At 38.6% G+C, this 26832-nt stretch overlaps 1 protein-coding gene across 2 annotated transcripts in view; it reads right to left on the bottom strand.

Annotated features, from left to right (window-relative positions):
- Exph5 (exophilin 5) overlaps positions 1-26832 on the bottom strand; it is a 73612-nt gene that overhangs the window by 20914 nt on the left and 25866 nt on the right. For both annotated transcript variants that reach the window (XM_077797743.1, XM_026399050.2), the window contains exons 2-3: positions 7369-7523; positions 5496-5658 (exon numbers count right to left, since the gene is read on the bottom strand). In XM_077797743.1, the coding sequence (XP_077653869.1) occupies positions 5496-5658; positions 7369-7523 (318 nt within the window). The remainder of the gene's footprint in view (positions 1-5495; positions 5659-7368; positions 7524-26832) is intronic.

Consider the following 26832-nt stretch of genomic DNA (forward strand, 5'->3'; position numbering starts at 1 on the left):
AATCAATGGAAAAAATACACATACATTCACTCATGCATGTGGAGTGTGTGCAGGGGAGAGAAAGAGGAATATATCAAAATGTTAGTATTAGTCCAGATTAGTGGATGCGGATGATTTTATCTTTACACATATATAATAAGGACAAAATAGTATTATTTTAAAAGGGATTAATGGCTGCCCACTGACACGGGATCAAGTCTAAGCTTCTTAGTATTGCACATATAAGGTCCCTGTGTTCTGGCCTCTGCCAGCCTCTTCCGTTCCTCTCATCTCTCACCTCTCACTGAATCTCAGCGACCTGGTTGAATTCCTGTTTTCGCTACTTTCTGCATCTTGGATGGTGTTATTTCTTTTGCCTGGTATAGCCTGTGGATCTTAGTTGCCTAGCAAACATTGACTCGACTCCCCTCTTCCAGAAAGCCTTCTGGGTCCTTGAGTCTGAGTTAAGCACTTCTCCTATAATGTTTCCAGGCAAGAATATCATATATCATCACAGCACTCACCACATTACACCACAGTCATCAGAGGACTTGGGTGTTGCTCAGGCTATAGCCAGGCCACCTGGTGTTCCTGTGTGAATTCTAAAAGGTATTCCTTCCTTAGGACCCCTTAGTGTCATTTGCTGGAAATCGCCACAATAAATATGCAAATCCTTGATGATCTTGATGCACTTCTCAAGAGTTCTGTGGTGTACCCCCTGCCTCACCACACACAGCAATCAGATGTTCCTTATTAGATTCTAAAGTCTATAGGCATGGAGTTTGGGTTTTTTCACTATTTTATCTTCAGTATTAAACATAGTGTCTGATCTTGGGTAGGACTTTGATAAAAGCTTGATAAATATATATGAAAGAGAAACTGTGGCCTTGTTATACCCATGCCAGGAACTTTGTCAGCCCTTACCACAGTGGGAATAACCAAACTGCAGTGGTTCCCAGCCCTGAATGAGAATCATATATCCTGGAGAATTAAAAACTAAAAAATAAATCTCCCTGTGCCCCACTTCAGACCTCTGATTTAGAATCTCAAGATAGGAGCCTGATTATCTGTCTTATTTTATTTATTTTTATTTAAAAATTGGGGGAGGGGATTGAACCCAAGGGCATCCTAACACTGTGCTTCATCCCCAGTACTTTGTTTTGTTTGCAATGCTGGAGATTGAACCCAGGATATCAAACATACTAGTTAAGTGCTCTACCACTGAGCTATGTCCCTTTCCGCAGTCACTTTTATTTTGTATTTGTGAGATGGGGTCTCATTAAGTTGCTGAGGGTCTTGTTAAGTTGCCCAGGCTGGTCTTGTACTTGCAATCCTTCTCCCTCAGCCTCCTGAGTAGCTGGAATTACAGGTGTGCACCACTGTGCCTGTCTGTCATTAGTTTTAAATTGTTGATGAGATTATAATAATGACCAACCAGATCAACTGGGAACCATTGGCCACCCAGAATGAAACTTCAAACCACTCCTCTTGTCTGGCCTCTCCCTCCTGTCACCACAAGCCTACTGTTCATCTGTGGACACCACGCCTGGAATCTACAAGGAACCAGAAGGAACATTGCCAAGGTAGAATCTTGCTTACTCTGATGTCTCCTTCAGTTTAAGTGTCTTGGATTCCTGTATCTTCCCACTTGAACACGGGCACTCAAGTAGGAAAGAGGAAGCAGGTGGGGAGAGAGAGGGAGAGAGAGAAATAACCAGGGAGGAAAAAATCTGCTTTTTAACTTTCCAAAACAGTATTTGATCTTTTTGCTTTATATAAGGAAGGTTGCAGTTGAACAGTCTGAGCTGTGTACGCCCTATGGATCAGACAAATTTGGACAAGTCTGAAGTAGCAGCTAGGAGGCTCCACCAAAGCTCTTTGCATATGAAGGGAAGAAAATCATCTGAAAAAAAGGAGCAGGGCAGTGGGCACGCACACTCTTGTTCCATGATCACAGTTATCACTCCAATCACAACTCTGTAGTGAGCAGTCACCATATGCTAAGTTCTATGATCATTCTCAAAGACATTAGGGCTCTTTGTGAACCTTATGAAGTAGTTTGCTTGTACTTCCACCTCTTCCTAGAAGTTGGGACTGCCACAAGGGAAAGAGTAAGGAGGAAAATATGCACATTCCTAAAATCACCATAACCAACTGGTAGTAGGTAGTTGTGCAGCTTGTGGGTAAACAGCTCCCTTGAGTTAGTGGAACCTGACTTCCTGGTGGAGCATGGAACAGAGTGGCAAAGTACCCTACCTAGTAGGTAGGGCATCACTGGAATGGTTTGTGAGGAGGACTGCATTTACAAGCTCACACTATACACTACTGGATACTTGCGGAACTATGTGGAGGGACTCTGTGAGGACAGAGTTACTAAAATTCTGTGTGGCGGCCGAGGGGGGGAAGAGAGGAAGGGGGGAAGGAGGGGGAAGGAGGGGGAAGGGGAGAAAGAAGGGGAAGGGAGGAAAGGGGGTTGCTGAGCACCACATGTCACAAACACCAGATACCCTGTAACAAGATAAAATCTAAGGGAAAATGTAGGGGAAAGCTACAAGCAAGATATGTAGGTTCTTGAATTTGTTGGCTAGCAATAAATAAAATATAAACAGAAAATATTTTTATTTTTTCCTGGATTTGATTCAGGTCAATCATTTACTAATAGTATTGAAATCATGATGAGAAAACTGAGGAGTACCATTTGGGAAGAGGAAGAAATCATTTTTTAAACAGCAATGGTTAATCTTTTTTTTTTTCTTTTTTATAAACTCACAAAGTCACTGTGTTCCCATGGCCTTTTAAATCCATTGATAATAAGAAACCAAAGTTTAAGATGCCATATACAGTAGGCCCCTCTTATCCTGGGGGCAGGGATATGTTCCAAGACCCCCGTGGATGCCTGAAACCATGTATAGGATAAAAACCTGAGAATATTATTTTTTCCTCATATTTACATATGATAAAGTTTAATTTAAAAATTAGGCATAGTAAGAGAGTAACAACAACCAATAATAAAATAGAACAATTATAACAATATATTGTAATAAAAGTTATGTAAATGTGCACTCTTTCTCTTTCAAGGTATTTTATTGTATTCTACTGTATTTTTCGGCCATGGTGATTGTGGGTAGCTAAAATGATGGATTTGGGTGGTGGTGGGGGGTGGGGCTGGGCCAGATATTGTAATTCTATTGGCTGGCCCTTAAAGTAAACAAGTATAACTGTTAAGGCGATGAAGCCCACTTTTTTTCTGAAGAAGGTTACCTGCTATCCAGTGTTATCTTTTCAGTTAAAACCAAAGCTTCAAAGAGAAAAAGAAATGTCTCTGATAATCAAATTTTGAGTTGTACAGAAGGCTGCCTTTTTCATGTAAGGGTTGGTTCTTTTTCTCTGATTGGCAAAAGATCCTCTAACCTACTTTGCTGACTTGTTCTCCAGAGCACCAAATGCGACAATGCAAGCCATCGATGGCTTCAGCAAGTAGAAACCTGACAGCTGCTTCACACAAAATGACTGGGCTTCCTGGGCTCTCTGTCAAGTCCTTCCAATGTGCTTGCAGCAAGGAGGATTCGGGAGTCTGTTTTCTCAAGGTTGATTTTGTATTTTGGAAGATCAAAACTTTCAAAGAAAGTTAAACCCTATCTGGGATTTAAAAAGCCCTCAAGATGTAAGATATACAACTTATATAAACTGTCACACTTAAAAATACCTGCACCCTTACATTTAGGATTAGTATCCAAATATTTAGGTCATATTCATATTCAAATTCAAAAATAAAAAGGACATGATTTTGCATTTTATCTTCTAAAACTGCTTCAGAGCAACCACCAGTGTCTTCATTCTGTATTTTACTCTAGCAGAAATTAAAAAATATGTATCATATTAATGATCATTAAGATAAATGTTAAATTCATCCACTTACATTTTGAAAGTAAATTTTATTTAAAGATAAAAGATTCTGAAAACTGATGAACATACACATATACTTAAAAATTTTGTTTCATTTCTGCATATTATATTTTGGTTTGTTTAAAAGAGCTGTAAGTTATTTTGGTATCTAAGACAGACATTTGCTAAACAGAATCTTGCAAGTTTTAACTTTTTTTTTTCAATTTGATCTGTAGCCAAAGCATATGACAGACACCACAAGTGAAGATTACAGACCTTTTATCTTCTTTGATTCACTTTTACAGTATCTTGAAATATAAACTTGGAAATAACTTGTCCAGAGAGTTAACAGGTTTCTCAACTTTTCTGACTTTATTAATATTAGACTGTTCAGCCATATAAAATTTGCTTTAGAGAAAATCACTGAAAATACAAATTCTATCACAAATCCTAGCTACCACACACTGGGAGTATTTCTTTTCTCTTTAAAACAAATATTTCCTTCGCAGGAAATGCTCCTTGGTTTTAAATTCCCCACCTGAGAAAGAATTACTAGTGTCTCAAGTATTTTAAAAAAGAAAGTAACTCACCTACTTGAAGTCTTTTTCCTCTCAGGTGATTCTGGTAGGGACAGTCACATAAATCTACATTTTGCTCAGCTCTTCCTTATTTCATCAGACAAAAAAGAGCCTCAGGTGAGAGCTGAAAGTAAAAATCCTGCTATCCACCCAAGAGGGGAGGCCAGTGCTCTGCCAAGCCTGGGAGTCTCATCACAGGCCCCACCAGCTGCTTGCTGCCTCTTGTTTTTCAGCAACAGTGACCTCCAACACCTTTTATTTAGCTGTGTAACGCAATCTGAATGGTTTGACGGCACAGGGAACACATCACGTGCCAAGCCAACACCTTAAGAGGGTGGGAAGCTTTGCAACCAGGAAGACATGCCGAAATATTTAGCAGTCAGCTCAAATACACATCAGCATAGCCTTGCTTGTTTTTCATGAAACAATCCAACAAAGTAATGAGTCAAGATAAACTGATTTCTGCAGTTCTAAACCAGGAACCATCTGGAACTATGCTACCACCTCTCCAAAAGCTTCCTCTCCCTCACCTTATATTTAAATCCTGGGTAACCACACAGGGATGGCTTGCTGTCAATATTTCTGATAACCATCATGCTTGTTTTCTCTTCTCTGTTTTAGAAATTCTGTTTTCCTGTATTCTTTTGCTTATCTCATATTTACTCTTTTCTAGTCTTTATGCGCCAACTCCCCTTATGAGACCAGGGACATACATCCTCCTAAAAGGAGCAGTTTTGATTTAAATATCTTCCCAGATAAAGCATAAGAACATACTATTGGAGCAGTGGAACAACTGCCAATGACTATTTCCCAACATTTAACCCATCATTCACCAAGTGCACCACCAGGCAGGGCTGCAGTTAAGTAGAAGTTGAATTTCAGGTGAGTCAAGTCTCATGGTTTCCTAAGAACTTTGTCACTGTTTGAGCTAAGACCTGTTTCTTTTGTTACTGTATGAATTGAAATTCCAAGAACAAACATTAAACTAAATGGGCAACTGGCCTCTGACATCAAATAACTAAGGACCCGTCACATGACCTGAGTTTAACTCACCCTTTCTGTCCCAGAGATTGAAGCTTTAAAGTCTCCTTCCCAGGTTTTCTGAATGAGAACAAGGAAGCAAATGACGATCTGAAGCTCGGTCGGGAAGGCGCAGATGTGGGTTTTTTTTGATTAGTTAGAATTTTAGATCTTGATGTTTGTAACTCCATAGGATCTAAAAAGAATCATAAGAATTTCTGCATTGTTAAAATCTTTCCAGAAAAATGCACATGAAAGAATGAACCTTTCACTCTTGTTTCTCTCTCTCCCTCTATGCAGTCTAGAAACAGGTCAGGATTCCTCACAGGAAGACCTTGGGAATGAAGGGGAACCAGCACAGCCTCTCAGAGTCCTGTGCCCCTGCTGGTTCTGCCCAATAGGGAATATCCTCACAAGCTGCAGGGTGACTTTCAGTATGTACATGGGTCACAATTCTGTAGGTGATCTCTTGCCTTAAGCCAGCTGTGAGTCTTTCTCATCATGTCTTCCCCATGGATATCCAACATTCATGGTAGTAAATTGGGAGCTCATCCAATACTCACATTGTTGTGTCTTTTAGAAATTTTCACTTTTAGTATTTTTAAATCATAACTTTTTAATCTATTTTTTTAGATATACACAACCTTATTTATTTATTTATTTATTTATTTATATGTGGTGCTGAGGATCTAACCCAGTGCCTCACACGTGCTAGGTAAGCACTCTACAACTGAGCCACAATCCCAGCCCTCATAACTTTTTATACCAAAGAAAGTAAAGGAAAAGGAAATTAAACCATTTAGTGTCTGTTACCAAAAGTCTCTCAGCATACATGTATTTGCAACATAAACTATTTATGTAAGTGCGTGCATGTATAGGTGATAGTTTTACATATAATTATTAAAATTTGAAGACAATAATACCATAATACCATACAGACCATAACACCATAAAACTTTAGGGCATGCTGACTTTATAATTATTATAGGAATTTAAGGGAACAGCAAAGTCACCACAGTATATATGGGATTAATCTGAAAATTGGAACTGCGAGTCTTTTTAGGTACGGTGGTTTATTAAGAGAGTTACAAGATATTGTCAGTATATAAATTTAGAAATATTGTTTCATGTTTCATTGTGTTACTAATGTTGATAACATATGCAATAATTGTCAATATGATTACCAGTAAAAAAGTCACTTTATTCTGTTTTCATAGTTTATAATTTCTAGAGCACTTTGTTATTCTCACAATAGTCCTGAGAGAGCAAGTCTTACTATCCTCATGTATAGATTAAAAATTAATCGACTCGTAAAGTTAAATGACATGCTGGGAATCACATGGTTAGAATGTCCATAGAATACACTTATTGAAGTCATGTATGAAGCTGACCAAAGTTTCAGAGGGATGGCAGCTCCTCTGCTGCCTCCTCCCCACTTTCCTCCCATTCCCCCTCTCCCTTCCTTTCCTGAAACCCTCCCCTGTTTCTTCCTTCTCCATCATAACCCCATCTATTTAAGTGCTTGCTGTGTTCCAGACTGATTATTTGTAGACATAACTATTTAATCCTCATAACCACCCTATGAGGTAGGCAATAAACCCATTTAAAGAAGAGAAAATTGAGGTTTATAGAGAACAAATACTTGAACAGACTCACATGGATAGGTTGAAGTTTGATCCAGGTCTTTTTTGACATCCATGTTTGTGTTTCCAAATACTATGCTATCAAGACAGTATTACAGTAAAATTTCAGTTCACTCTTTTTAGTGTATGTTATATGATGAAACTTTTGTACTTTATAATAGTTCTAAGCTATAGATTAGTTTAATGGGGGATCCACTGATCCATTTTCTATAATACTGTACCACAAGGAAAAGAAGAGATGATTTAAATCTATGTTTACTCACCATTTTTTGCCATCCTTAGCCTGTGTGTGAGTGGTTGTTTTATCATTTGGCTAACATCTATTTCAGTGCAAAACTTTTTTCTTTGAATTTCTTCAAACCATTCTCCAGTCACTCCTTGAAGCCATCTGATATCCCTCTTTGTCTTCTGAAGCTTGCTGAAATAAAGCAGAAAACAGAATGTGATGGACATCAATGCATTCTTCAAATTCATTCTTATCTAATGCAAACTCACATGATGAGCTATGTTCTGCCTAATGCAGGAGCAGTGTAAACTATGTGTCTAGGGAAAAAATGGCACTAGTCAGATATTCCTTTTGACCAAAGCATATATATATATATATATATATATATATATATATATATATATATATATATATATTAGATGTGTTCTTCTGAATACCATGACAACCTAAAATTTTTGCCAGTAGTTGAGTTAATGACGACAAACTGGGTTGAGCAATATGCTAAAACCTGATCTAATAATGCAAATAAATGATAGATGTTCTAATAACATGTAGAAACTAGCATATCCTAGTTCTGATTACTCATTCACTCATTCATTAATCCATTAAATGTTTATTGGGCAATGTTAATCAATTAAATGCTTATTGAAGCCCCATGTAGGCAATGGGGGTTCAGAGTGAATATAACAGGTAGGTTGCTTACTCATCCATTCCATGGCCAAAGATATAAGCTATTATGCAGAAAACAAATTGTTGAATAGAATGGTCTTAGATAATGGAATTCTTCAAACATGAAGACATGAAAACCCATGAATGAGCACAGGGCTAATGCTAGAGTTGTAGGGAAAAGTGGAATTTGAGATAGACAGGAAAGTTTATTGAAAGCCTAAATATATCCATATCCTCTGCACCTTGAAAACACCAGGCCTGAAATCCTACCTACTTCTTTTGCTTTCCTGCTTTTCCTGTTTAGTCTTCTTTCAAATGAAAATGCTGCTTTACAGTATGGAGATTTCTTGGAAATCCGGGAATGGAACCATTTGACCCAGCTATCCCTCTCCTTGGACTATACCCAATGGACTTAAAAACAGCATACTACGGGGACACAACCACATCAACGTTTATAGCAGCACAATTCACAATAGCTAAACTGTGGAGTCAACCTAGATGCCCTTCAGTGGATGAATGGATAAAAAAATGTGGCATATATACACAATGGAATTTTACTCAGTAATAAAAGAGAATAAAATCATGGTTTTGCAAGTAAATGAATGAAGTTAGAAAAGATAATGCTAAGTGAAGTTAGCCAATCCCCAAAAAACAAATGCGGAATGTTTTCTCTGATATAAGGAGGCTGACTCATAGTAGGTAGGGAGGGGGAATATGGGAGGAATAGATGAATTCTAGATAGGGAAGAGGGGAGGGAGGAAGAGGGAGGAGGCAGGGGATTAGCAAGGATGGTGGAATGTGATGGATATCATTATCCAAAGTACATGTATGAAGACTCAAATTGGGTGTCAACCTACTTTATATACAAACAGATATGAAAAATTGTGGTACATATGTGTAATAAGACTTGTAATGCAAAAAAAAACCCAAAGTACATGTATAAAAACATGAATTGGTGTGAACATACTTTATACACAAAGATATGAAAAATTGTGCTCTATATATGTAATAAAAATTGTAATTCTGCTGTCGTATATTTAAAAAAATAAAATCAATTAAAAAAAAAAAGAAAATGCCGCTTTAAGTCTTTACTTAAATCCCCAGTTGTGATTTTTTTTTCAAAGTTGACCATTTTGCTCAATTTCAGAAGGACCCTAGAACTGTTTGGAGATCTAACAGGAAATCTCCCTAGGCAGAGCAGAAAGGTGAGTTTGAAGAACACGGTGACAATATAGGGCTCAGTGTGTAACTTATAAAGTAGTTGCTTTTGTATAATGCTAATGAAAGGTTAGGCTTCTTATTGGGTTCCAACCAGCTGTCATCTTTTATCCTGGGCCTGATGTAAATAACCAATGTAAGGTCTTTGTATTGCTAAGAAGATGGTGAGCAAGATGTCTCCAGAATGGCCAATTTGGGGTTAAAGGCAATGAACTGAGATGACTGTAACTCATGCTTCTGCTTGGGGCTATGATACTGCTGTTTTATAAAAATATTCAAGAAGGAAGCCAGAGGTCATCCTGCCCAGACTTGCATTTTGAAAAGCATTAGGCAGCAATCATTATGTTTAGCCCACAGAATTTGCACTAGTGCCTCCTCTTTTGCCATGGCCACTCTCTGATACCTGGTAGCTCCTGTCTATTGAGACTTCCCTTACTACCAGAATAGACTAAGAGACCCCCAGGTATCTGCTTCTAACCAATGCTGAATGATGGCACATCAGAGCTGCCCTCAGAGTCCTGTGCCTCTGCTGGATCTACTGAGTAGAAGAAATCCACACAAAGCTGCAGGGAATCTTTCAATATGCATGAGGTCACAATTATATAGGTGATCCCATGCTTAGGTAGCAGTAGGGGACAGGAGACTAGTCAAGGGGCTGGTAGAGAGAGGTGTTTGCTTGACCAGGGTGATGGTGGTGATGCTGAAGAAAAGCATAAGCACTCAGAGCAACTTAAGGGGTAAAATTGACTCTCAGATGTCCACTGGAATTGAGTGATTTTGGGAGGCTAAGGGCTGAGACATGTCAAGGAAGACTCCTAGATTTTGATTTACATAAGTGTATAAAATATGCCACTCATTGAGCTGCTAATAAGTTCAAGCTGTCTCTAACACCTTACTAATGTCCCACATTGGGACATGACCTCTACTTCCTGGAAACCCTCCCTAATTGTTGGTTCCCCAAAGTCAGCACCACCCTCTTCCACTTCTCCACATACCAATCTAATTTCAGAAGGAGGTCAAGCTACCTGACTTAGGAATGCCCAATATAAATATAACCTTTTATTTTTCCCCTTATAGGCTTGGTGTAACTTGGACTCTCTTTTAAAAATAATCACAGCTTACTGCCATCTCTAGCACCTTGCACACATACCCATAGCTGCCTGGTTTTTATCCATCTCATTGTCAATAGATTCAGACATCAATATTTTCTTGTGAATACTCATGCATTTTGAATTCCATTGCAGGAAATATATCTTAAAGCAATAGCTACTCCCAAGCACACAAATTTAATGAACATCCATGTAGTTGCTAACCATAATTATGCAGGCAATAGAGAATCTTAAGAAAATTCACATGAATTAACATGAAATGGCAAAAAAAAATACAGCATTTTGCCAATGAGCATGACTATGTAAAAATGATGCAATCATTTGGACACATTAGGGAACAAAGGAAAACGTCTGACCTTTTAGAGTAGAATAATTATAGGTATCATTTCTATGTTTAGCTTTTTTGTTATGTTGATTCTATAAGTACAACACGTGGAGCTGTTTCTTTTTTTCAGCAGTACTGGGGATTAAACTCAGGGCCTCTCACATGCTAGGCAATTCCTCCACTATTGAGATATATCCCCAGAACAAGATGTTTCTTTTTGTTTGTGAATTTTTATTTTAACATTTTTGCATTACATATTTGTGGAAGATAGAGAAAAATGTCATATTTCTACAATCCTAATACATCCATTATTGCCTTTTTAATGTGTTTTATTCTCTGTGTTTTTCATATGGTTGTAATAGAATTTATTTCATATATATCTGCATAAAGCCTCGAATGATGCGCTTGCTGGCCTACAATAGTGAGCAAAACAGATTTGGCTCCACTCTAGGTAGCTGACAGTCTAATGGGAGAAATGAACATGAGTCCAGTAACAATAGAGATGTAATAATAGTGGTAAGTGTGACTTATTCATTCAAAGTATGTTTGAACCCTGGGTAAAGAATGCTTGCCCTACAGAATTTAAATTCTGCTGGGGTGGGAGGATTTATATTTGTGTGTGTTCAGGGTGGGAGGGGACAATAAACAACAAAATGTAAATAGGTACTACAAGAGCATGCAACCAGGGGACCTGCCTGAGATCACAGTGAAGATTCCCTGGAAGGATAAAGGGTAGTGGGCTGGGGGATCCTAGGTGGAGAAGTAGTAACTGGAGAACAATAGCCCTGTGGCTGGAGGGTGGCCAGGGAGAGGAAGCCTAACCAAAGGGGAGAGGAGAGAGACAGCCACTAGATCATGCAGTGCTAGGGGTCAGATTAAGTGCTTTGGTGTTTGATCCTGAAGCAATGAGAAAGCATTAGAGGTGTGACACATCGGATTTGCATTTTTAAAAGCTCTTTCTAGCTACAGGTGGAAAGCAGATACCAGTGGGGGAGAGGAGACCAGTCAGGGTTACCTGTAGGAAACAGAGGTATCTGCTTGAATCAGGATGATGGTGGTGAGGCTGAAGTGAAATAGAAAGTGTTCAGAGTGACATAGTGGGTAAAATTGACTCCAGGTGTCCATAAGGATGACGTGATTTGGTGGGGGTGGAGTTTAAGGGCAGAGACAAGTCAAGGAAGACTCCTAGATGTCAGATTTACCTAAGTAAATGCCATTCATAGAGATCATGCCTATATAATCTTAAAAAAAAAAAAAAAAACCCTTAACACTTTGTCAAAAATACTTTTAACATTACTCATCTTCAGGGCAAATACTAAATATTTGCATAATATTCAAGTTAGTATGTTTTCCATAATTTATTTACTCTTCCCCTGGTGAAGATTTTCCCTTGTAAATATTGCAATAAAAGATGTCATTGTGCATTTTCTATTTTCATAGCGTCTCTGAAAGAATAATTGAGTCAAGGAGTCAAATATTTTTGTGTTTCTTTATATGAACTACCAAAATACTTATCAAAAGGGATATAAACAATATTACTCCTTCTAGTAATGTACAAGAACTACCCATCCTTGGAAGGCTGGGTATTATTATTTTAAGTATTTTTATTTTCCTAATTTAATATTTTAATGGTACTGTGTCTATAATTATTTTTCTTTTTGAGAAGTCTTATTTGTTTCATAAAATATGCTACATTTCTTTGATAAGTAGTGAGGTTTGAACACTTTCTCATATGTGTGAAATTACATTTTGTGTTTTGGCACGGGGGGTGGTGGTGTTTGTTAATTTATGAATCAGTGCCTCGAATTTTTCATTGGAATGAGAAATATTTAATAAAAAGTAACTCCTTTTTCTTATTTCATCCAGGTTTTTATTTTCATTAGACTTTGAATGTTGGGCCACAGAAACCTCATTCTAGCTAGGGATGGAGTACATAAAACACAATTAATCTGTAGATATGTTTATGGTAATATTTTTTCCTGAAGGCAATGAGAAATGACATTCAGGCAGTAGTGGCATGTATATACATGAATGGGGCAAGATTTTGAAGAAATTCAGAAGCTTTCAAACCACAAATCTTTCAAGGCTGATCCTGGGGATGGTTGTCAGGAGAGTGGATGAACATGTTCAATCATGAGCCAGAAAACCCAAAGTTCAGGCTGTCAAAAGCTGTGATTATTATTACTAAAGAAGCAAAATGAAAATAGTTATGACTTTTGAAGTAAGAAGTGACTCTTCTTACTCTCTGGGAACCTGAACATGCCTTCTTAAATTTATACACTCAAGAATCTATGTCCAATAAAATATTATTTGAATGTTTATGGTGGTTGCCTTAGCTTCTTGTACTAAAAACATAACAATTATAAAATTAGTGTGGTTTTGGTGAGTAAGTTCAACATCAGCAAGTAAGAGAAATTTCTGATTATAAAGGCAAGGGCACGGGGTGGGGGGGGTGGTAGGGGGGGTGGGGGGGGGCTGGGGTTGTGGCTCAGCGGTAGAGTGCTTGACTAGCATCCATGGGGCACTGGGTTCAATTCTCAGCACCACATACAAATAAATAAAATAAAATACAATAAAGGTCCATCAACAACTAAAAAAATATTTTAAAAAAAGCAAGGGCACAGTAATATGTGAAACTCGAGGGCAGTGTTTTATATCTCAGCCTAATGGGGATGACACGAGCTTGTAAACAGAATTCAACCAAGTTCCAACAAGCCTGAGTGGCACGAGACTCTTCTTATCTGTGTTGATTTGTTACACACATAGCCATCCACTTGGTGTGTACAGCCCACTTAGGCCAATGACAGGAACTCAGGGTTATAAATGACATATATATATATATATATATATATATATATATATATATATATATATATATATATATATATATATAAATTACCAGTACACAGCTTGTCTGCTTAATTAGTCCAGACTGACTCAACATATCACAAGGGACTGTTGTCTACACTTCTAATTTGCTTTACCCTCGGGCTGATCAACTTGACTAAATTAAATCAGGTCCTTTCTTGCTGGGTCCAGCCCTCAGTTCCAAGTCCAAATGCCATTCTTCATTTACATGAATCCTACCCTGCTGGGTCTGCTGAGGATTTCGTCCTGGCACCTCCTGGACATGCCACTCCTTTCAGGTTCCTTTTCCCAAGTTAAATTTATTTTTTTCTTGATTTTCCAGCCTTGAGCTAAGAATCCCAAACCCCTTCCTTTTTCTCTTCCCCATTTGTTCCCTTGCTGACCTTCACTAGTCACCTTTGTTTGTCTTTATTCTGAGCAAGTCTTTGTCCTTACCTTTATTTCCATGACTAATAACTATGTACCAATCATTGAGAATGTGCTCAGTAAATGATAGTTGTCACCTTATCTCCCATTTCATGTCTGCTCTTTCCTGTTCCTTCTCAAACTCTGGCCATTCTTGAGTTATCATCAGATAATAGAAAGTGCACAGAGTTAGGTTCTAGCTGGATGAAATTGGTTACATACTTTCTTGGCTTAACTTTTCTTTACTTAACTTTTCCTCATTTGTAAAAGAGGGCTGGCTAGATGATATGGTAGGTTGTTTGCAAAGAAAGCCTCAAAATTCCTCTTCTCCCTGAAGGTACACTCCCTTGCAATGTGACTTTGCCATTCCTCCCATCAAGAAGTAGGATCTCTTTCACTGCACCCTGGAATCTGGACTGGCCTTGTGCTTTCTTAGACCAACAGAATGTGGTGGAAGTGAAACGGTGAGACATCTAAGTCCAGGCTCCAAGAGATCTTACTGGTTTTGCCTTCTCCCTTTGGGAATCTTGAGACCACTGTAATATAAAGCCCCAGGCTAGTGTCCCTGAGGGTGAGATCATTCACAGAGACCCAGCTGAAAGCCATCACCAATTGCCAGACATGTAAGCAAAGCCATCTTAGTCCATCCAGATCCAGGTGACTACAACCCCCCCACCCCCCCAACCTTCCCCCCTGCCTGAAACAATTGCGTGATCCCAGGTGGCCAGCCCAGCTGGGTCCAGCCCAAATGGCTGTCTCACAGAATCATAAGCTAAATAAACAGAAAATGTCTTTTAAGTTTTGAGGTGATTTGTTGTGTATAATTTTTAGAAATTGGAGATAGATGAGATTACCTTGAAGATCTCTTCCGTTCTAAAATCTGTGGTCAAAACCTTCAGCCAATGCTAAATCACATTTAAGTGAGACATCTTAGGCTGACAAGAGCCTTAAGACATAATTGGTTCTATATCCTTCTCTGCAGGTAAAATAATAATAATAAAAAAATAATGGCAGATGATATGTATTGAGCTCTTCCTATCTCCAGGATCTTGCAGTCATTATTGTTAATCCTCATGATAATGCTGCAGGAGGACACTGAGGCCTGGCAAACCAGGCATGCTGGAGTCATTGAACTGCCCTGTGAACTCATGCTTCTGATTCTCAAACCCGTGTTCTCTTAACCATATATCTTATGGTCTCTGTGTATTATTAACCCCACTAGTGAACAATACAACTGTATGAGCATACAGTGACATTTGCTAACTACACTAGTGGTGATGATAATCCAAATATGCTGGAAAGACAGCAGTTATACAAAATTTAAAAGCAAACAAGACCCCTAAGCCAGAAAATAGGAATTATAGTTTTCATGATCTTCTCAGCAAATTTTCAAACAGTTCTCAAAATAGTTCCCTTTATCAGGTCCTCTGGCCAAGGGTATCAATTCCTCTTTTTGCTGTTCTTACCTCTCTTTTTATCTCCTACTTGTATCCTTCCCCTTGTCCCCCACTTTTCTTACTTCCTTGGCTTCTGTATGTATGTTGTTTTTCTTTCACAAATGACTTTCCCATGAGTGACTGTCCCATTACATCTTATTCTGTCTTCCAGACAGCCAGGAATCCTGATCACTATCAACCCTCTACTCTAGGCTTTAAGGACTTCTTGCCAAATTCTTGAGGAATCTTAAACTCTCCACCCATTCATGTCTCACAGGTTCAGTCATAGGTGAGCCCCAGAATGAATTTCTCAAGTACACTAAATCCTGTGAAAGCACATTTGCCTCTTTATTCACATGTGATCAAAGTAGCGTAAAAGTTTTCCTTCCACACAGGAATTCAAACATTTTGTTTCGTATTGACACAACACCCAGGAAAGCACAAATGTAAGGCATGGGGCAGGACTAGTTCCTGAGTCACAGTTTAGACTAGGGTTAATGTCACAATGAAGAATAGATCAGTATGCCCAGGCAAGAAACTTTTCAAAATGCTGAATCCCCAAAGCAGACTCACCATCTTTGGAAAATGTTGCTTTTGTTTTCCTGCTTCAGAAAGGTGATATTTCCAGGTAAAGATTTCTTACTGTGCTTGCTGACTAAAGAATGCTTAAGGACAAGTGTGAGTTCTTAGCCACTTCTCCCCCTGTTGCTCCTCTGAAAAGATTTGTTATTTGAGAGCCTTTGCCTTGACATCAGAGCTGGTCTTTGGCTCAGCCCACAGGGAGGGGCAGGGACTAGGAAAACCAAACAGGTATATTGAAAATGTGTTCTTTTGATAATGGCAAAGTTAAACCACAAGAGGGAAGTCTGCAGGAAGGAAAGCTCAGATAAGGAAAAAGGGTAAAGTGAGCAACAACAACAAATCTTTAGAACTCAAAGGGCAGCAACACAACAATGGCACCAGCATTCAAACCAAGCTCAATGATAAAATCCATTTAAACTCCCTTGAATGGTTGTGATCCAGACTGCGCACCATGGATAAAAGAAAATCGCTTTATATTTTAACAATTGATCATTGTTCCCTTCGGAATGTTTGTTTTAATATAACACAAAGTCACAACAGAAGGAAAATAGAAATGATGTAAGTGAAAATAAAGGCATGTAATTGCGGTACGGGGTTCAGCTCACAGTGAGTGATCCCTTACCTAAAGTCACCTGAAAGAAGGTTCTGTAGAAAATACTTGCTGCCCTGCTGGAGGTTCAACTTGGAGTTGAACTGTTAATTCCCCTCGTAGCCACCAGGGCTCTTCTGTCCTCCTAGATTTACCTGATCTCTTTTTGTTTGTGCCTTTTACCTAAACCATACCAGAAAGCACCCAGGATCACTTCCATATTTACCAGATTATATTGAATTACTTGCCATGTATGTACCTGCATGGCTGTCTCACTAGGCTGTCAGCTCCTTGAGGGCAGGAACTGTGGCTCATTCACTCGGCTTCCTCAGGGCTCAGCATGGTTCCTGACTTAAGGGCAATCAGTAAAGATTTGCACCATTTTTGGAGTAATGAATGAATTCTACAAAAATTTCATGCCATCATTGTAAAGCAACTCAGTCAATATTTACTGTGAGAGATGTGACTCTGCACACAAATTGAAATCATGTCTATAAGAAGTAAATTTTTTCATAGGATTAGTATCAGAAAGTTAATTATAGCTAACATTTACACAGTGCTTTTACTGGACCAGGCACGGTGATACATATTAACTAGTCTTCACAAGCACCCTTGTGAAGGTCGATCGTCACCATTTCCCACTTTATCAATGAGGATGTTAAAATACTGACAGGCTAAATTAAATTCAGACTTATTGATTTAAATGCTGTCCTTAATCTTTATTACATGTACGATTTTAATCTCTCTGTGCCTCAGTTTTCTCATATATCAAGTGGGTATAAGAGGGATGATTTCTCCTGGTGCTTTTGTGAGGATTGCGTTAAGGCACAAAAGGTCTGTGTTTGGCACAGATGAAGTGCTGAGCAGGTTGGGAGGCAGAGTTTATAGAAAAGAGTGCTGGGGTGGACAATTTGTATCACCCAAACACAACAGAGGGGGACATCAGGAAGAGAATGGCCCTTAGGGCTTTTCCTTCCTGTAAGGAAAGTCAAAAGCATCAACTATTTGGCTTAGGCATAATAGATCCCCTCCTGGATCTCCACATTGTACTCAAATCAAAAGCATGCTTCCGCCAAAACCAAAGCTCTCAGGGCAGATAGGCTCAGATGTCACACTCAAGATGAGGAACTGGCTGGGAAGGCCCACTGCTGGCCACTGCACTGAATGGCCATCACTCACACTGTGCTGAAACGCGATGGCTGAGGCCAAGATTTGGGCTGCACAATTGCTTACAAGTGTTGCATCAATTTTATCAAAAGATCTAAGAACACATACTATTCTAAACACAAAAAGGCAAATGTACATAAACTGGGAAGAGCTTATACTTGTATTTATCATAAACCTGGATTCCTGTCAAATTTCTGAAATTAACCATTCTTTGATTCAATTGATAGTTATTGAGCAGTAATTATGCACCAGATACTGTTCTAGGAGCTTGGATCACACAGTGTACAAGAGACAAAGGTCCTCACCTTCTTGGGGCTTGCAGTCTATCAAGTATTTCCACAGCCACATTCCTTGTCCAAACTACAACCATTTCTTTTTCTTTTCTTTTTTTAAAAATATTTATTTATTTTTTAGTTGGACCAATATCTTTATTTATTTATTTTTATGTGGTGCTGAGGATTGAACCCAGGTGTTAGGCGAGCGCTCTACCACTGAGCCACAACCCCACCCCAAACTACCACCATTTCTTATCTGGAAGGCTGCAGGAACCTCCTACCTTCTAATCTGGATCTCCTTCTATCCAGACTCCACACAGCAGCCAAAGCAAATACCAGAGAACAATATTTTGACAAATTGAATTTTAAAGATTAAATTGTCTTTTATTAGTAATTCATGAATTGGACAGCATCCCATCTACAAAACAGCTCTGTTGGGCATGGCAGAACAGATGATTTTTATAAAGTAGCTTGAGCAGGATCAAAGAAATAACAGAATATATAAAAGATATTGGCTAATGTAAGGTTATTTCAGGTTACTTTCATTGTAAGAACTAAAGTAGAGGGGGACTTTCTTATGTTGGCTCAGGTTGACTGATGGTTTTGATTATTTGTTGTGACTTTTTTTTTGAAAACCTTATCTTTTGGGATATTTTCTTATTTTGTTTGATTTCTTTTAAGTTTTGGTCTGATTATGTGACATTTAACACAAATGACTCCATTTTGGAATGGCTATTGGGGACTAGTGTAGGAGCTCAGTCTAAAACAATAGCCTACAGATACGGGTCTTATTGATGATTGGACAGTTTGTGTTTCATGGAGTTAAAGAATGAACACAGGGAGCAGCTGGGTAATTTAAGCCTAGCAGGATTTATTTTAAAAAGTGATAGAGGGGCTGGGTTTGTGGTCAGTGGTGGAGCACTTGTCTGTGTGTGAGGTACTGGTTTTGATCTTCAGCACCACAGAAAAACAAATAAATTAGTAAAAAAAAAAAAAGTGACAGAGGACAGACTTCCCTGGAGAGAAGGGGACTTTCAAAGCCCAAAAGCATGTGGGAGGGATGCGACTCGCCTTTTTTATAGCCCTCAGAACTTCTGTCTTTCATTGATCGTCATCTTTCCTTTCTTTCCCTATATGTGACTAGGAACACAAACACGAAAGTTGTTTTTTTTCTTTTTAATTTTTTGAAAAATAACCACCAGCAACTCTTTTGTTCTTTCTTTGGAAAACTATTCGTCATCCTCTAAACTCTCGTGGTTTTTACCCATGTCAACTGCCTGATTTGAAAAACAGTTGTTAGCCCATTTTCTCATTACTAGATCCTCCTTATTCTTACCTACACTGACTACCTGACTTTTTCCCCTGGGTCAATATATAAATTTTATTTTACACAATCTTTTATAAATGTAAGCCATTTTGTGTCACTTCTCTATTTAATTCTCTCCATGCTTAGAATACCATTACACTTCATGGTCTTCATATAATATCTGACCTCTGCCTTTTCTGCCACTGTCAACCATACCACCTTTCTGTTCCTCTCACAAGTCAAGCTAGTTCCTACTGGGATTCACACTTGCTGTAGCCTCCACCTGAAATGCTCCTCACTGTTTTGACACACAGCAATTCCTTTGTCTCATTTAGGCCTTAGCTAAAATGTCATGTCCTTGCAGAGGTGTTCCCTGACTTTTCAACATAAATTATCCCTTCTTGGGCTGGAGTTGTAGCTCAGTGGTAGAGTGTTTGCCTAGCACATGTGAGGTACTGGGGTCTATCCTCAACACTACATAAAAAATAAAGGTTAAATTCTTAAAAAAAGAAAAGTCCCTTCTCCCATCCATAGTCACTTTTTGTCATTACTTGGTATATTTTTCTTAATCTCATTAATCTTCTTTTGAAATCATCATCTTCATTTATTTTCTTTTTCTTGTCTCCCTGTTCCCCACTAAAATATAATCCATAATAGCGAGGACCTTGCCTGTCTTGTTTTCTGGAATGACATCAGATGTAGGCCAGGGACTTAATAAGCCCTTGGTTAATGAATGAATATCTATTTGGGAAACTCTTCTCTCTGAACATGGATTTCTTCATTTATAAAATGAGGGGGCTGACTTGGAGCCTCTGTGGTGCCATCCCACTTGCTGTGAGTCTAAGCAGACTTCTACAAAGGTCTCAAAGGAAATGGCCTCATGTTCCAGGATGTGGATGACAAATCCCCATTTAGCTTGGTCTGAGATCTCAGAGATCCCAACTCTATTTCCCTCAGACCTCTGTGTTCCAGCCCACACCATCCCAGCCTTTCAGGTTGTCCTCTTGTGTCTACTGTCCATTCATGTCCTCGACCTTTCTTTTTGCTGCTTTTCTCTGGGTCCATTACATGATTAAAATGAAACAGTAAGAAGAGGACAACATGATTCCAGATTCAAACTGACAATAACTTGAATGAAGACACTATTTTTGTATCATTTCTAGTGTCTTCATGATGTTACTGAACTTGAACAAAACCTGTCCACTGCACCAGCACCTTGTCTCCTTCAGGGTAAAGTGGTCCTAGAATTAAATGTTAGGTATAAGTTACATGACAGCTGCTTCACTGGGCACTTCCACAAAAACTGTCAAATTAAATGACCACAGGATCCCCATGAAGTAGGTCCTTCATAGTCACAGGTTCCCATCCCAGACTCAACAAACTGCAAATAAAAATATTAGGAAAAAATGGCTGTATTGAACATTCACAGATCTTTTCTTGCCATTATTTCCAGAACAATACAGTAAAACAACTATTTACATAGCATTTACATTGTATTAGTTATCATAAGCAATTTAGAGATGCTTTAAAGTATGTAGAGTCAGGTACGGTGGTATGGATGTGTAGTCCCCATGCTCAGAGGCTGATTAAGAGGATTGCTTGAGCCCAGGAGTTTTGACACCAGTCTGGGCAACATAGCAAGACCCAGTCTAAAAGAAAGAGGGAAAGAAAAAGAAAGAAAGAGGGAGAGAGAGAGAGAGAGAGAGAGAGAGAGAGAGAGAGAGAGAGAGGAAGAGAGAGAGAGAGAGAGAGAGAGAGAGAGAGAGAGAGAGAGAGAGAGAGAAGTGAATGAAGGGAGGAAGAATATGGGACAGTGTGCACAGGTTATATGCAAGTATTATACCATTCTTTATATGAAACTTGAGCATCCATAGACTTTGGTATCCATTGAGGGATCCTAAAACCAACCCCTGCAGATACCGAAAGACAACAACATTCATTTTACAGTAAAAACCCCTGAAACTATGAAAGATGAAAAACTTGTAGAGGTTGTAAGTGGAGAATAAAAAAGTTAGATTTCCACCTAGCTTAAGACCCCATTCGTTGAGTGAGTACAATAATTTCCAGTTTATTTTACTCAGTGCTTGAACTATTCAGTGCTTGCCTGGAATAAACTTTCTTTGTAGTGTGTCTAAACTTTTTGCAGGCTGGTTACCTTGTCACTAGATGTCAGCTCCCTAAGTCAGATGCCAGAATTCCTGTACACACCAAAGCAGTGAATACATATTTGTTGAATAATCCAACAAATGAATACAAAAGAATTTCAAACTAGAGGTTTTTTAAAAATATTTTTTAGTTGTCAATGGATATTTATTTATTTACTTACATGTGGTGCTGAGAATCAAATCCAGGGCCTCACACATGCTAGGCATGCGTTCTTCCACTGAGCTACAACCCCAGGTTGAAGTTTTTAGCTTTTGCATCCCTCTTATTCCCCTTTACACAGATGCTCAGACATCTTATACTGAGACTCGCAAAGTGATGTTAGGATTCTACAAGTGCAGGGAAGCTGTGCAGAGCTGCAGTATCAGAGGTAAGTGACTCCTGTCAGGCTGTTACTAGCACAACTGCAAGACAGGTTAGAGCTAATAAAGTTCTGATCCATAGATAAAGTGTATGATCTCAACACCTTGGATTTGTTTATTATATTATTCATGGCTTCTTTCCAAAGACAACTACATCCTAAATTCTGACCACATCCTCTGTACTGCTGGTTCTGTAGAGTTAGGTAACAAGACACAACTGTACTCCTGAGGCTCTGGTGCATCCCTCCTTTGTTTTTCATTAATAAGAATGAAGTTGAATGCTTATTTTTACAATGTGTCCTACCAGGAAAAGAAGACAGAAGGAGAAGCCTAGGCAATTTTACAAGGTTATAGAAAAGTGATGCTCCCATAGTTTATTCCGGGTCCAGGCAGGCAGGTTGCAAGATTACCTTACATTCACTTTTCATTCTCTAATTAAAACCCACAATGATATTCAACTTAATTCACCCTCCATATCATGACATCTTAAAGATGTTAGAAAACCAACTCAAATTGAATCTAACTTTCCAGAATGAGCTTCAACTTTAAGGAATTTAATGTTGCAATGTGAGGTTTTCCTCTTCTCCCACTTCATCCTCACATACTGATCAAATATAGAAGCCAGGAGGCAAGAAAGATAGATCTTAGATAGGTATTCAGTCTTTGATTTAGGCCACAAACTGCTCAGAAAGTGGCCTGGGGTTTCCTGAATGTCATCACCATGAATGTATTGTTCCTGGGTTCCCAGGAACGATAGAGTTGAGGAAAGTCTCTTGAGTTATAAATTGCAGGATTCACTCATTGGGTTAAGAAAGCTTGATGGGCTCATTGGTCTGTATTACAGTTTGCAATATATTTTTAAAAAGACTTAATCCTTGAACTAATCCTTACTTAAATGGTTCCTGCCTTTTCCAAGTCTTCTTTGGCAAAACTACCTGTCAAAGATCAGTGCTGTGTTTACACTGCTTTTTTCATCAACTGACAAAATGATGCCAGTATGCTGCTGTATTTTGATCAACATTCCTGTTCCCAAGAACTGGCTTTGCCTGGCTGAGGCACTCCACTTCTTTAGAAATTATTGAAGAACCACATTCCAAAGAGATTTACCTAGAACATTTCTCCCTTAGATCTTTCTACAAAAAGTAATCATTAGAATTATTACTCTGCTGATGAGATGTTCCACACATACACACACATGAGTAAGATCTCATTCAGAAGAACTTACTAAGTTTGGTCTTAAATGTAATTACATTTATTTACCAAGACATATTCCTGTGAAGTACTACTAGAGTGATTCTATCAGAAAATCTGTACCTGGGGAGAAATGAAGTAATACTGGCCGTACAAATGCATGCATCTACTGCAAATTATATAACTTATTTATGGAAACCCAACTTAGTATATAAGAAATTTTTTTTCAGAAATTTTTCTGGTAATGTTATTGTTCTATGTTATTATTTGACATCATTATTCAGATTCTAGTAGCTAAATTCTTCTTTCTCAATCTCAAAAACAAACACAATTTGTATCACTCTTTGCAATGTATTATGAAACACTTTATCATGAAATCTCAATGGATTTTGGAGAAAAGGCCTAAATGAAGCTTTGTCACACAATACAAATGATGATATACCATTGGAGGATATTATGTACTTTGAATATGTCTCTGTGCATCATGAATTGGTTCAAAATAATTGTGCTCAGTATGAACAACCAACCAATCTCTTGAAAATGAATAGAAATGTTAATGCAGTGATGCCAGGTGCATTTTATAGAAGAAAAGTAGAAATGAATAGAACTATTTACTTGGTATATGTATCTGTGTGTGTCCTATTCTTTATTAACAATGACCTTACATTTTAAAAGTCAATATTTTTTCAGCTTTGAGTCATTTTGCTCCTGTTAGCAAAAATACTTGTTTTCTTTGGGTTGGGCAAAGAAATGTCTGGCATAGGAAAAGAAATCTTGATATCTGATTCGCACTGTTTTGTTTTATTTAAAATCATCCTGGTACCTCTATTCTCTTTACCATCATTCAAAAACAGGATTAAAGTCACAGAAGCAACTAATTAAGCATGGTAGTCTGAGAGGATGGACGACTTTTCTAGCATACTGGCAACCCAGGATGTGGTGGGAGCCTGTCCTGCTCATAGTAAAATAGTCGTGGATAATTGCTATGCTTTGGGTCATGGGATCCACCTTGCCCCTGCCTTTTTTCATTTTCTTTTTTTTTTTTTTTTTTTTTTTTTGCACTCCTAGCCCTAATCAACTGACCTGAGGATTCTTGCTTGACCCAAAAACTAAACATAAGCAAGAATGCTGCCCAGCTGATGAGCTCTATTTTGAAGTGTGACTGACAATTAATTCACGTCTTTCCTGTTGGTGTGTCTTGAAATCATAATGACAAGTAAGACAAACTACAGTGACACAGAGGCTGTGAAACACAGTGAAAGGCACTGAGCAGTTCCATGTGATGACTGGCGCCAGAATGCTGCTGTATTTTGATCAGCATTCCTGTTCCCAAGAACTGGCTTTGCCCGGCTCAGGCTGTTTCCTTTCTCTCTCCTGTACACTCATCATAAAGTGCCATCTACATTTGTAGTAAAGTAATGTATGTTTCTCATCACCTAAAAGAGCATAACTAAAATGCCCAGCCATAAGTAACAATGTAGGAATTCTTACACAGGGAATTCCTAACATGGGGACAAGAAATTTCAAGTATCAACAAAATTGAGGTGTTTTTTTTTTTGCCACTTAAAAGTTTTTTGAAGTTAATTTTTTAAAATTATGAACATATAATTATACAAGATGCAGAAGACTTGGAAATTACATAAAAGTTTGAAGGAAAAAAATTATTCATAATCCCTGGAAGACCAGAGATACTGCTTTCATGCTCTTTCTCACTGTGTGTGTGTGTGTGTGTGTGTGTGTGTGTGTCCGACTGTTTTAAAACAGGGGTAACAGGACTAGGAATCTGCCCATCTCCGTTTTTAGCTGAGGTATGAAAGCAAGAGATTCCAGATATTCAAGTGAGTTGTGAAAAGACCAGTAAGAAGAACTTCCTTGCTTGAATTTACAAAAATAAAGCCAAAGTAGTCCTGTTAAGAGTTAAGAATTGTAATGCATTCCACTGTCACATATAAATTTTTTTAAAAAATTAATTAAAAAAAAAGAGTTACAAGTCCCCTTCCCCAGAGTGGGTCAGGAGAGTAGAGACAGAGGGAGGATTTGTAAGGAGATTTTCTTTAGAGAGAGAGTCTTCAACATTACTACTGAAAGAGCATAATTGTGTCCCTTATGCTGTGGGGGAAAGGCAGACTGGTTTCAGACTCCTGCCTGAGAAGTTTGAGTTTGAAAACTGGGGCTGGCCAGCTGCTCAGCTTGCAGAGGGCAGTCTTCATTTCCAGGGTTTCTCAGGCAAAAATGGCATGTTTCCCATGTACAAGACATGGGGGCCACAGGATTGGCTGAGGAGACATGGGATTCTCACAGTTCATGTCCTTTAAAGCCAGTTTCAGGGGTAAAAGAAAGAGGTTGTGGGTAAATCACTGGGTTCCTAGCAGAAAGCAGAAGAAAGCTTATCATCTGCATCAAAAGATCTTCACTACAGGGCCTGGCCAAGAGCCATCTCTGAGAAAACCACACAAATACACACAAGACAAGAGGCACATTTAAACATCAGCCCAACCATTCCAGCCAGGAGAGGGCTTTTCAGTATATACCTCCCCTCCAAACTAGTACTTCTCTTCCCACTGACCACCATCCACTTCAGCCTTGGAGTGGTTAAAACCAATCACTGATGAGAAGAGAGGAAGAGGCTTACAGGGAAAAGGAGAAGGATGGATCCCTCCTCACTGTTATAGGCAACTCAAGCAAGTGGTGGCTGTGGGAGAGGAATACGGAATCCTCTGAATAAGGCTGGAATTAACCGGGGACTGGACATTCTAATTATCCCATTGAAGTGGGCTGTGCTTTTTGTGTTAAAGTGACCAGAGGACTTTTATTATATACGAGTGAGAAGAAAGGTCATGGGAACACCCTTGTTCTTCTTCAGTGGCATTTAAAGGAAAAGTAGGACACAAAACTAAAGATGCTTTCTGATTATATTCCACGAGTCCCATTTGAACAACATGTCAGTTACATATGTATGGGTTTTTTAATGTAATTTTTTTTTAGATGAAATCTTCCTATGTTCCCAGGCTGGCTAAATCTTCCTGCCTTAGCCTCCCAAGTTGCCAGGGTATAGGCACATATCACCCTTGTATGCATTTTTTTTTTTTTTTTGGTACTGGTGATTGAACTGAGGGGGCACTTTACCACTGAGCTATATCCCTAACCCTTTCTATTCTGTATTTTAAGACAGGGTCTCACAAAGTTGCTGAGTCTGGTCTTGAACTTGTGATCCTCCTGCCTCCCGAGCTGCTGGAATTACAGGCATGCATCACTATGCTTGGCATCCTTGTATACATTTTTTTAAAAAACGCTTACACTGTAGACTGTTGTGTAGCCTACAGTTCTTGTTTAACATTATAGCTAAGAATGCTGTGCTACAATATTCTACCATTGCATCTCTGTTAATAGATATACCTACTCCAGTACCATGGTGATCACACGTTATTATTGTTGGTATAAAGCTATTTCCAATTTTCAGTCATAATGTTGAAGTAAACTCAGTTCAAAACTGGCATTTGTGTACATCTGTGATTAATTATGTAGAACAAATTTTTTTCAAGTGGGCTTGCCAGGACAAGGGATGAACATGTTTTAATAACTTATAAAATACAGTACCAAATTATTCTGGAGAAAAGTTGTACCTTTTTTGCCTCATAAGAAAGCCCATTCTTGGGCTGGGGTTGTGGCTCAGTGGTAGAGTGCTAACCTTGCAGGTGTAAGACTCTGGGTTTGATCCTCAGCACCACATAAAAATAAATAAGTGAAATAAAGAAAAAGAAAGAAAGCCCATTCTTCCATGCCTTTGGCCACATTAGTTATTAGTATTCTTTTTAATCTTTGCAAATTTGATTGAC

Source organism: Urocitellus parryii, chromosome 4 (genome assembly GCF_045843805.1).
Source record: "Urocitellus parryii isolate mUroPar1 chromosome 4, mUroPar1.hap1, whole genome shotgun sequence".
In the NCBI taxonomy this organism is placed as follows: domain Eukaryota; kingdom Metazoa; phylum Chordata; class Mammalia; order Rodentia; family Sciuridae; genus Urocitellus; species Urocitellus parryii.